General features: G+C 29.5%; 1 protein-coding gene across 1 annotated transcript; it reads right to left on the minus strand.

Moving 5' to 3' along the window:
* Positions 1–1176: 1176 nt before the first annotated feature.
* LOC109597535 (uncharacterized) lies at positions 1177–13079 on the minus strand. The gene is made up of 8 exons (XM_020013253.2): positions 12935–13079; positions 9942–10094; positions 6746–6881; positions 3304–3431; positions 2215–2337; positions 1860–2024; positions 1499–1723; positions 1177–1412 (listed from the first exon to the last, which is right to left on the minus strand). The coding sequence occupies exons 1-8, from the start codon at positions 13077–13079 to the stop codon at positions 1291–1293; spliced, it is 1197 nt and encodes a 398-aa protein (XP_019868812.2). The 3' UTR covers positions 1177–1290.
* Positions 13080–13317: the final 238 nt, after the last annotated feature.

A 13317-nucleotide genomic window follows, 5' to 3' on the forward strand; every position in this document is an offset into this window, starting at 1 on the left:
TTAAGATTTTCAGAGAAAAATTCGTAGATTCAATATTTTTTATTTATCCAACGTTGAGAATATTTTTATAATTGTAAGTCAAATTTTTAATACTTTAATACTTTTAAATTCATTAATTCATTAAGGATTTGATTGTAACCCAACAAAAATTTATTCTTGTAATCTTGCAACAAATTTGGTAAAAAAATTATTATATAACTGAGTACTTACCAAATTAGCAACTTTTTCATTTAATGTTTTAACGAAGAATCTGAGGCAACAAAACACTTATAGGATCGATTAAATTTTTTCTTTGTACAAATTTAATATATTTTTCAGGTTCCAGGTTATACCAAGGAGTTGATGGTTTTTTTACATACTGTAGGTGTGTTATACTATTCACATAAAAGACAAACAATTTTTGTTTTTGTAGTAATTTTGATACTGAATTTTATTGAGTAATAATTTCAGAGTTTCATGTCTCTTTGTAATGGATAGAGTGAGCGATGGACATAAAAACATGAAGGTAGGATAAAGGTTTTAATAATGGCACGAATATTATTATAATACACTCTATATTTTAATTAAATTACAAATTTACGTACAAAATAAATTGTGTTCCAAAGGTTAAAAGGAGTTGTGTGTATTTTGTACACTAAAAATTAAATCATCAAATTTTCCAATGACTTTTGATGATGCATATTTATTATGTGGGTAGTTCAGAGACTAAAAATTAGATTTAGAAGAGTTATAGGTGTTACGTGATCAAAAGTGTTGCTCAATTCACCTTTAAATATACTATTTTATATTTTGCGTTAAAATTTATTATGAGTAAAATCATCAATATAGTTAATTTCATTATTTAAGATCACAATTTAATACTAATATAACAGGTGGACTGAGAAGAACTATAAAAAAATATTTTTTCTATGCTAACCTACGAATTTTTCAGACCAACTGTTATGTAGAAATGTATAAGGTATTGTGACAGGAAAAGTAAAATGCATTTCAATAAAGTGCTTTATTATTAAACAAATTCAATTCTACCATCAGTAACTATTTAAAACCATAATTTGAGATAAACTCAACCTGTTAGTCTGTTTCAAATTACAACATGTAATTCGAAAATTAAAAGAATATATATTTTTAAAACGTCAAACAATAACAGTAACAGTAACAGTATAACTTGCTTCAATTTTTTCATAGAAAACAATAACAACTGTCAGGTCTTGAAATTTCCAAAAGGGAATTTTTCTAAAACAATTTTCTCGACCCGGTTTCTCCCTCGAAAGTATCAATAATCACCTAATGTTACGATAAATTGCTTGTGCACGGTTGTTGAACATAATTCAAGCAGAACCCACGGTTTGATATATCAGTGGGCGCCTCAACACCGTCCGTGTGAAACCACAATCGGAAGGGCTTTACGTTGCCTAAAATAATTTTATTAAATAAAGTGTGACCTTAAGGGGAAAGTTAAATTTCCAATATTGAATATCGTTATGAACTAACTACTTACTTCGGATAGGAGTTGGATTTAGGGAAACATCTGCACTGAGGGTTCCCCCGCATATTCTATCAACGTTGGCTGAAACACCCGTCACAGGTCTACCTACGTTCATTGCCATTGGAATAATTAAATAATCCGCCTGACAAAAATTGGCACTGCCAGTGCTTCCAACCATTGCCTGAATTGGATTGTTGGTGTTTCCTGATAAAGTGAACGACTGTGTTCGGTTATGAACTGAAAACAGAACACAGTACAACAATATAAAAAGATAATAATATTCGTAGCTTGGAGTTACTGAGTTTGTTATTAGATGATGCTGGAGATTTCGCTTAATTAACATTATTAATGAGACAGAATGGGTGTTCATTACCTGTATCCGGACATTGGTTGTACTGTATACCGCAGAAATTCCGTTCCGTCCTAATGCATATGCTGTAATCTTGATTAGAAAGTTGTAAACCACTATTTAGGTCGTAGTTGAAAGATTTAATCTCTCCGGCAACTCCGGTAAAGTACTGTAAACAGCCCTCCTCAGCTGAAACATTAATATTCAGACAATCGGATTTATTACAACTGAACATTCTTTTTAGTTCCTCTGTTTTTATTATTATAAAATGACTTACGTATTATTGTTATGTTTGATCGTACTTTGAAAACGTTTTACCTTCGTAAAAGTCGGATTTTCCAGGAAAACATTTCACTTATGGTAAATTAAATTTATTTACCTTTGTACGAGGAAGAACACAAAATCTGCGTCACTCTGATTTTCCAACTTCGGGGAAACGAAGGTCCACTTGTCACTATAGTTAGAGTAATTGGACTATTGCCAGCCCCTGCGTCGACATATACTGAAATTTATTATAAAAGTTACTTTGCCTTTTAATTGAATTTATTTTCAAAAATAAAATGATGAATAAAACTGATACTGTTATGTCAAAACGGTCGATATTATATTCAACAACGTCAAAAGTTAACGTTTTATTACATATTATATAGTTGCAAGGTTCAACTTGAAATAAAGGTTAAATTTTAATGATAAATGATACATTCAATTTATGGACCAAATAGCACTTGTTGAATGTTTTTAGTCACGCTATGCCTTTCATCATATATATAATTCAAAACAGATAGGTACAGAGATAAACATTTTAACCCCAAGTTACTTGAAGTCGAAAAAATAATATTAATTTAATTATAAAATAACTAATAAATTTAATTGATGAAGGCATTAGATAATTTTGGAAATATGAAATGAAAAATTATATTTTTTATCAATTATGTACTTCACAACGTAAATAATAATAAATAATGTATTTATTAATTTTTAAACTAAAACTGTGAATGAACATTTTTTTTTTTTAATTCACTGTTACTTTTTTTAAAATATGTTTTAAGGAGGAATTCATCAATCAAAGGAATAATCTGCTTTAGAATTATTTTTTTTTATTGTTATTACCTTCATCTATTACTAATATTTAATTGAATTTATGTGTGAGAAATATATTCATCTGTAATGTTTATATGGAATAGCTTAAAAGAAGCTATTCTATACAAACCTCAAACCAAAATTGTTTTAATATAAACATAAAATGAGCATTGTTTTCTTTAAAATTTACAATTAAAATATGTTTTAAGGGGGAATCATCAATCAAAGGAATAATCTGCTTCAGAATAATTCTTTTATATGGTAATTATCCTCATTTATTACTAATATTTATCTGAATTTATGTGTAGCCAATATATTCATCTATAATGTTTGTATAGAATAGCTTAAAACAAGAGATAAATACTGAAATATACAGAACAGTACTTACTGTGATTTCCCATATTGGTGCCACAGATTGGAGGTATTGGACTGCCCCCAGAGACAATAAATTGATCATTGTTACACATATTGTTTTCTGTCTCCGGACCCATTATGCTAAATTGCTCGAAGTCTAACCTAAAAATCATTGTTGGAAATTTGTGCTAAAAAAGCAGCTTCGTTTCATTTCCTAATTTCACAATTTTTTCCTAAGTGACGTTACAATTATTAGTTAAGAAATCGTTTCATAGAAAAATGTTTTACTTGGATGAATTACACATTATACGTTTTACTACGCTATTTACGAATATTGGAAATGATGTGCGGTTGGAACTTTTACAAAAGGTTTATTCAAAGTATTCTTTGCTTAACTTCACAAGGTATGCTCATAAATCTTTATTATATACGTTGACTATTCACCTGTGGCTGAAGGCAATTTATTACTAAGTATACTAAGTAAAAATAAATGCATACACAAGCCTATATGACAAAAACTTTATCTGCTATTATTGCTGTATATGAATATATTTTTACCATACAATCAGTCCGCATAAAAATATTTTCCTTTAGATTTTATGGATATCTGACAAATATTATCATATAACGTTTCTAGGCTAAAATTTTTAATTCACAGTAAATAGATTAATTCGTCAGAAAATAATTAAATAAAGGAAACTAAATATAAAATAATGGATGCCCATAAACATGTCATTTAATACTTGTTATCCATTAATCTTAGCAATATTTCTTTCAGTATCCCTTATAAGCTATAACACGGGGTGATAAGCGCAACTTCAATAAAGTAAAAAAACATTCTTTTTCACTTCCACTTTTAGTATACTGCATACATAGTATACTTTGTCACATTGTGAATTACACCAACTCTATGGCTGTTTTAATGAAATAATTCACTTGACAATCAACTATAGTCTGTTAAATAATTGTTATTTTACTAAACTGTTATAAAATTTTTCAAAGGGGTTCATGAATAAATGAAACTTTGTTTAATGCAACAAATAAACCACTATAATCCCATTCATTTCATATTTCTTAATTAGAACGTATGTTTTATCATTTTTTCTCAACTTAATTTTGTTACCAAGCTTAGTTTACACTTGATTTTATGCATAGCAGGTTAAGTTTTCTCTAATTTGGGACATTCATATATTTAATATTTCGAATGATTGGACTTGTTGCATTAAACTAAAGATTCATCTCTTTTCAACAATCAATTTCTTTTTAAGTACCCACTAATTGCAGGACTAGATAAAAACTGTTGAACCAAAGTTGTTAGAAAGTATTCCTCAGAATGAATTCTCTTTAGAATCATTCAGAGAGTATTCAGATGTTGAAGGTGGTACTTCTTTTACATTGGAGCATCTGGATCTTGGTTATTGTTGATAAAAGAATATATAACAGGATATAAATGATGATAGAAAGTTGTGTTACTATATAAAAATTGTGACTTTGTAATTAGTATAGTTAAAATGGCGAAATTTGAGAATTTTTTTTTTTTTTTGAAAAAGTCAAAAATCTTGTACTATATATTCACATTGTTTTTGTAACTATAATATCTAAAAATTTGAGAAAAATCCTAGGAAGTCGGGTATAAACCACTCCATGTATATAAAGCGACCAATAATGCTTCAAAGTAAATTATGTTAAAAAAGAATAGTCAGAATAATCCGTCAAATATTGGGCTTAAAAAAATTCACTCAAGAGACTTGCCCTCGATACACCAAGAGGACCTTAAGCACATACCCTTTCAGTTTGTGTTCAATCTTTTTCCTTTAGTGTTTTATATACGCTTTAGAAGTACATCCATAAAACTGAAGAATTACACTGCGCCCACAACACATTAATAATAGTTGTACTCTCTTCTGGTGTGATCCAACTTGACCTCCCCTTATTTTAACAAGCGAAAAAGAATCTCTACGCACTGTCAAGGTCAAGTCAAGTTAGTTACTTTTTTGTTGAGATCCATCCATTTGTTAGGACTGCTGCTTGAAACTGCACATGAAATATTGCCTATGGAGATTTACCCTCAACTTTTAGTGGTTTTACTCGGATTTTGGGGAATCTTTCACATCATTAGACATTGATGCGGATATAAATTGCGGAGCTAATTTCAAGGGCTCGCCTGTAACATTATCTTTTGGTTTTGATCCAGCAAATTTATTTTTATTTCCTCTCTAATTATATGTTTCTGAAATTTGACTAATCTAACGACATATTTTGTATTAAATACATTTTTAATATAACATTATATTATGATTTATATCATCAAAATTTAATAGTATCTGTTATAGTTGTTACTAATATTTAAATAAAAATTTACTAAATCAAGATCCTTTATAACGGCCGCATTGGATTTGGGATCAATCTTCTAGGCAATTTTCCGGAAACTCCGGTCGACCTCGGTTCCGTCTAAACCGGATAATCCTTCTGTATTCCTTAATATAATTTTTTATTAATATTGATTTCAAAATAATTAATATTTTCTATAAATATATTATTGACTTGAGTTATGTAAATTATTCTCTAAATATACAGTCATTATTAAACAGAAACTTTAAAGTTGCACAAGCAACTTGAGGTCGAATTGTTCTTCTTACAATGAGAGACATTTTAGTCTCTAGACGTCTTGATCTTTGGTCAAACGTTACTAGAGCTCTTATTTTGATAGAAAATGTCACAAGGGTTGCCATTATTTTAATTTATGTTCCTCCCTATATTAGTTTTCAAAATTATGTGTTCACGTTTGAATTATTTATGTCCATGGAAGTTTTACATAATTATAAAATATTTTCTTGGACCATTTTAATACGCTTTTGTAAATAATTCTGTTGAAAGACATGTGTTTTAGGAATTAGATCGAATACTGGATCTAATATTATCTAATATTAAAGAGAATGTATGTAGAGGATCTGATCCTACACCACCCAACCCTCTTGTTGGGTTAGAACATTTCAATAATTTTCAAATTAGAAGAATTCCTTTCAAGTATGCCAATTCTTATAATTTTAAAATTATTTACTCCCTTATTCAGAATACACTTTTCTGGATAAGGGAGGTCAGGTAGATCCAATCTATTTAGATTTAAAAAGTTTTGATTTTATTGAAACTCTTTATTTTATTAATGTCATCTTATTTGTTTAATAATAAATAATATTTTTGCTAAATGCGGCTTGAAACGGGGAAAAATATTTAGGGTCACATTAAATATGAAATTTACAGTAAATAATTACATAATATATAATAAAGTAAGAAAAAAATTGATAATTAATTAAGGATTAATTACTACATCATTAAATGTGATAATTCTGCACACGAGGACTACATTAGTAAATAAGCGACAACCGCAGTTACAGTCGCAACAACGATTAACACTAATGCATGTTTGAAATTTGTGATAGCAACCTATATCATATGTAAAATCAGATGTTATTTACCTGTACTGGCAAACGTCAGGATCGGATTTTACCAGAGTGACTTGACAGGATCCCGTTCCATCATACTGATTAGGATATCCATTATGAACGAAGTAGGTGCCATTTGCTCTAATGGTTGTTCCGCACGAAGCCAAGACTATAAAAAACCAAATGAATGATATTAGGTGTCCCAGCATAAATACAAAACAATATCTTAAATTCATGAACTTTGGGAAACCGTATTAAATGTACGAAACAGCTTTTAAACCAGGTGAACATCGTTTGTTTTATGCACGATGTTCGTGTTACGCGTGTAATAAATAATTGCTGAACGAATTCCCATAACATTTTTGAACTGAACATGTTTACGGTTAAAATTAAAAAATAACTTTAATGGAAATCCGGAAAATACGGACTGCCAAACTATTGCCTACAATACGTTTTGTGTTACTATTTTAAAAAAGCCAACGTACAAAAATGTGAAATAATATTTAAATCTGGTGGTACAGTTGATACATATATTTTTAAAAATTCGACAACGTATTTAAATTCGGGTTCATGAAAATCCCCTGAATATCATATTTCTGGAACGGCACGAAATGTTTTTAAAAAGTTTTAAACAAATCTAAAAAAATTGTATAAAGTACTTTTTACTTTTCGGTTCATAAATAAAGCAACCAAACCCGATATTCAAAACAATTGATTTTATAATTTATTTCTGTGCCCGACATCGTTCCTTAAAACTAAAAATGCCTAGAAGTGTCCATTTAACGATACAAATTAAACAACAAATTGTAGAAAAGTTCCGAAATGGTGAAAAACAAAGTAAAATTGCAGTAAATTTAAATTTAAACAAATCGATCATTTCAAGGACGATTTCCAATTTTAACAGAAGGAATACATTGGAAGGAGTCCCAAAAAAGGTAGAAAATCCAAAACTAACAGAGCTGTGGACAGGAAAACAAAAATGTTTGTTGTTTGCGACACTTTTATCAGCACATCCCACGTAAATCAAAAAATAAACGAACTCAGTATGTTGGTGAGTACCATAAAACGAAGACTAAAAAGAGCTGGTCTCTATGGTAGAAAACCGACAAAGAAGCCCTTCATTTCTGCAAACTATAGAACAACGAAACTACTATTTGCAAGAGAACATGTGAACTGGACAGAAGGGCAATGGAAAACAATTTTGTTTTCCGATAAAAGTTAAGGACCAATTAATAAAAAGTAATCCTAAGTAAACTAAACCCACTGTGAAGCACAGAGGAGGAGACGTTATGGTTTGGTATGTTTTTCTGGGTTTGGCATGGGCCCACTGGTTAATTTAGAAGGGATAATGGATCATTTTGTTTATCGTGACATTCTCTAGAATCATATACTTCCATTTGACGAAGGTACCATCAGTTTAAGGTGAACCTTCCAGCACGACAACGATCCGAAACATACGTCTAAGTTAGTTAAAGAATGGTTTGCTTCTAAAAGAGTACGTGTCATGCCTTGGCCAGCACAAAACCCAGACCTCAATCCAGTGGAAAACCTTTGAGAAGAAATTGATCGGAAAGTCCCTGCAAAAAGACTGTCAAATATGAAAGAACTCTACGAAGGAGTTCAAAATCACTCGAAAGAAATTTCGAACGATTATATTGAAAAGCTACCAAAATCAATGAAAAAAAGGTATTTAGTAGTTATTACAAATAATGGATGTGCTACTAGATACTAAATAAAAGAAGGCTAAATGTACGAAAAGTTGTTTTATTTTAAAGTTGCTCTACTTTTGACCCTTGAATATTTTTCAAATATTAATAAATACGTAACTAAACCCACTAATAAACAATTATATTGATGTATTGTTTTTATCAAACATACTGCATAACTGACAATAATATGGATAATAACATTTTAGATGGTTTTTATAAGGTAGACATCTTATTCAAAGAAAGAAAGTCTATCTAAGAATGTCATAATATGGTTTTTACTATATTTTTACACGTGTTTCTTAAAAACTCGTAATTTTTGGGTAAATAATAGGGGATTAAATTAAAACCAACAACCTTGCACATGTATATATATTTTACAACACGCACAGAATGTTTTAGACAATCAGAAAGTTCGCTGGAATATTCAGGAAATTGGTTAACTTACTCTACTTTTTGACATGGGTATACGTCGAAATATATTTCGAATAAGAAGGGATATTAATAATGAAGCAGATTGCGGTTGAAATAGATGGGAACTTGGTGAATAAAATATTTAATTATTGTTGTTGTTAAAAAGGATTGAATGTCAATTACAGCAATTTTTGGTTATCATTTCATATAATTTAATGTGCTTTTTGTAGTGTTGGAATTAATCTAATAACATTGAAAACTATTTTGTATAACATAAAAAATCAATTTTATTTACTCATATCATCAAAATAGTGAGGTTTGGTCTATTTTGGTTTACTTGATTGACACGCACTGACTATATTTAAACTTATTATTACCATATATCATTAATTGTGTGTGTTCACTTAAATGAGTGAATGTAATTTGTTTGTCAAAACACAAGGTCAATTTTTTACCATAAAAGTATTTTATCGATTGTGTTAATTAGAATCAAAAATATACATTGATTTTATGGTTCTATTCTAATATAAAACAATTACTATCGTATACCAACAGGTTCTTCACATGCAATTTACTTTATTAAATTCTGTAACAGGGGCAATATTTTATAAACGTAGTCTTTTGTTACTTAGGTCTTTAATAAAGCCTGTTTACGGGCATCAAATATTACATTGCTTCACTTTGATCTTGCCTGTGTTTTTAATTTAAAATATCGCTTGTGTAAGTTACTTTAGAACTAATTTTTAAGAGGTGAACATTTTTCTGTAAGTTTCACTGAAATATATACATACAAACGTGCAAAATTCCTGCCCGAAACAATGTTCCACGTTGTAATAAAATTCAAAATCAATCTCAACAGGGGGTCCCACTGGCGATTAAGCATCAAAATGGATTTATTGACATTTTATGTCCGTTTATTTGATTGTCCAGATTTCGACGTTATTATTGGCTTTTATTGTAATTGGGCAGTCGTTAACTACAGCCCTTTAATTGGGACACACATTTACATACGTATTTATTGAATACATTATCTTTTAAATTGAAGGTGTCAATAAAATTAAAAGGCACAAATCAATATTATAATGGATAATGAAAACGATCCTACTTACAAATACAACACGTTCCGTATCCATTAGCGCAAGGACCATTCGCCAATCCACCCCTTTGGTTACATTCCGATGCGGTGACGCAAGTGCCATTATCTCCTGTGGCGCTCAAACACTCTTGATTACTGAACTGGACGTACGTGAAGAGGGAGAGAACTAAAAATTCAATTACAAATGCATTATTCGACGTTTATATTCAAATAGGTTTTGTTGTAATAACGATTTCCAAGTTCCTATTTTACTCGTTTGACTTAATCGAATTGAAACACAGAATGTGTATAATTAAAATTCTAAGTATTTTATTTGTCAAATAAAATGGATTGCACACCGTTTTTTTTGGCGATAACAATTTAGCTGAAGGAAGAAATGATTTCACGAAGCGACGTGATAACAATAAAATTGCAAAAGTTTTATTGAATTTTAAATGCCATTTGGGAATGTTCATTTGTAAAGATTTAAGTATTAATTTGACATAATAAATCAATCCGTTTCAGTATTTTTTAATTAAAGTTTTTGAAAAATTTAGAATCAATTCACAAATTACGTTGGCATGTAAATTAACCCAATTCAATGACGAGAAATGTGGGAGCTAAAATCAAATAAAAAATATTCCACATTTGCATAAAAAATAATTGGAATAATGAGAACGAAATTTGCATGTCAAATGAGTATGTGTGAGGTAAGAGAGATACATATGACAATTAAATACTGAAGAACTAATTTATATTCGGTTTTAGTACGAATTATTTTATTTGAACTTAAAAACAATTTAATTATTATGAACAACAAATTTAAAACATTTCTAATAAAAATGTATAATTATATTTTAATTAAGTTAATTCAGTTAATACAATACTGATATTTTGATGACGCATTCGCCATTTTTTTAAATGTTAATTTACTTGATTCAAATTAATAATATTTAAATATTTGTTTTTAAATTTCTACGTTAGTTGATTTTGATTGTTTTCTTCCAGACTAGATCAATTTTTATTCAGACAAATATATAAGACGTTTGAAAATTGAGGTAAAATATTTAAGGGGAAGAAAACACTTTTTATAAGAGGGTCTTGAAAATACTAAAAAGCATGTTGGTATCAATTTTCAGGTAATAACAATATGACCAAGCAGAAAAATGTTTTTTTATACGATAACCATAAGTCAATAGAAGAAGATATTAAGAGATCAAATTTGTTCAGATTTGAAATGAAAATAATTTTTATTACTAGAAAATAAAAATATTTAGCTCCAGTGGAAGAAATAAAAAAAATTGTTGTGTATCAGGAAATAGCTCTTGACATATACATTATCTCTCATATGTAGAGCAACAAATTAATTAATTAATCATTTTATTAAAAGAATAATTCTTTTTAATTTAAATTTATTTCATTAATAAGTGTCTAAACATTTCCTCAATTTATATACGGATATCTTTATTTACGTAGTTTTTATACAACATTTTATTTCGGACAGGGTTCATAAGTAAAGCAACCAAACCCTATATTCAATACAATTGATTTTATAATTTATTTCTGTGCCCGACATCGTTCCTTAAAGCTAAAAATGTCTAGAAGTGTCCATTTAACGATACAAATTAAACAACAAATTGTACAAAAGTTTCGAAATGGAGAAAAACAGAGTAAAATTGCAGTAGATTTAAATTTAAATAAAGTATGTTGGTGAGTACCATAAAACGAAGACTAAAAAGAGCTGGTCTCTATGGTAGAAAACCAACAAAGAAGCCATTTCTGCAAACTATAGAGCAACGAAACTACTATTTGCGAGAGAACATGTGAACTGAACAGATGGGCAATGGAAAACAATTTTGTTTTCCGATGAAAGTCGGCTTCAATTATTCAAATCTGATGATATTTCATAGGTGAGAGAACCAATTAATGAAAAGTAAACCCACTGTGAAGCATAGAGGAGGAGACTTTATGGTTTGATATGTTTTTCTGGGTTTGGCATGGGCCCACTGGTTAAGTTAGACGGGATAATGGATCGTTTTGTTTATCGTGACATTCTCTAGAATCATTGCTTCCATTTGACGAAGGTAACATCAGTTTAAGGTGAACCTTCCAGTACGACAACGATCCGAAACATACGACTAAGATAGTTAAAGAATGGTTCACTTCTCAAAGAGTACGTGTCATGCCTTGGCCAGCACAAAACCCAGACCTCAATCCAATGGACAACCTTTGGGAAGAAATTGATCAGAAAATCCCTGCAAAAAGACTGTCAAATATTAAAGAACTCTACGAAGAAGTTCAAAATCACTCGAAAGAGATTTCAAACGATTATATTGAAAAGCTACCAAAATCAATGACGAAAAGATGTTTAGAAGTTATTAAAAATAATGGATATGCCACTAGATACTAAATAAAAGAATGCTAAATGTACGTAAAGTTGTTTTATTTTAAAGTTGCTCTACTTTTGACTCTTGAATATTTTTCAAATATTAATAAATACTTAACATAACCCACTAATAAATAATTATATTGATGTATTGTTTTTATCAAACATATTGTATAACTAACAATAATATAGATATTTAAATGTACACTTTTATCAAGACAAATGAATATTTCTAACGTTGCTTTACATATGAGTTATGTGGTTACATAACAAAGCTGTTACAAAAATTTTAGCACACATACCTTTATATGATTTTTTTTTTCATAAAATAGACCAACAATTTGCCTCCTTGAATATTGTTAAACTTTTTTGAAACATCTTTAAATTTACACATAATATATGCAACTCTTTTGTTTTAAATGGAAATCAGAATTAAATTTGCCTTCAAAATGTCGGAAAAAATTCAATACTTCCAAAAATATATAATGTATATTGTAATGATACATTAAATTATGTTTAGCTAATTGTAAGACGTAATATTTCTGTGAATTTCGTTTTTAAAAACTTAACCAAAACAAGTTATAATTTAACGCCACTTTGGGAGACTGTACATTAAAACAAAACAAAATTTAAGTACTCACATCGCCCACGCCTCGTCGCCGCAGATATGGAGTCCCCAAATAAATTTCTTTGTCGACCGTGGCTCCGATGTGATAGATTGTCCAACAATTCACAATTAATAGCAGCTGTCAATAGCAATAACAAAACGAGCTGATGGCAATACATTTTTCTTTGGTGTCCGCAAAATTAAAGTTTATATCCACCACACGATATCGAACAAAAATTTATAGCATCACAATGTTCCACTTTTAATGGAATCAAATATCGGTGTGGCTGCGGCGAGTTTTATAAGTTTCATGTCTGGATGTCTTCTTGACGGTGGGGTTAAAAGGCGGAACACGATTATACAATTATATAATGGGAAAGTATAAAACTGTAAGCAAGTAAACAAAGTACGGATCCG

Source organism: Aethina tumida, chromosome 2 (assembly GCF_024364675.1).
Source record: "Aethina tumida isolate Nest 87 chromosome 2, icAetTumi1.1, whole genome shotgun sequence".
Taxonomy (NCBI): domain Eukaryota; kingdom Metazoa; phylum Arthropoda; class Insecta; order Coleoptera; family Nitidulidae; genus Aethina; species Aethina tumida.

Coding starts and splice junctions, on each gene's coding strand:
- LOC109597535 (XM_020013253.2), bottom strand. CDS start 13,079: ATGTATTGCCATCAGCTCGTTTTGTTATTGCTATTGACAGCTGCTATT. Junction 10,095..12,934: donor GGCGACGAGGCGTGGGCGAT/GTGAGTACTTAA, acceptor TTGAATTTTTAG/TTCTCTCCCTCTTCACGTAC. Junction 2,338..3,303: donor CACCAATATGGGAAATCACA/GTAAGTACTGTT, acceptor AATAAATTTCAG/TATATGTCGACGCAGGGGCT.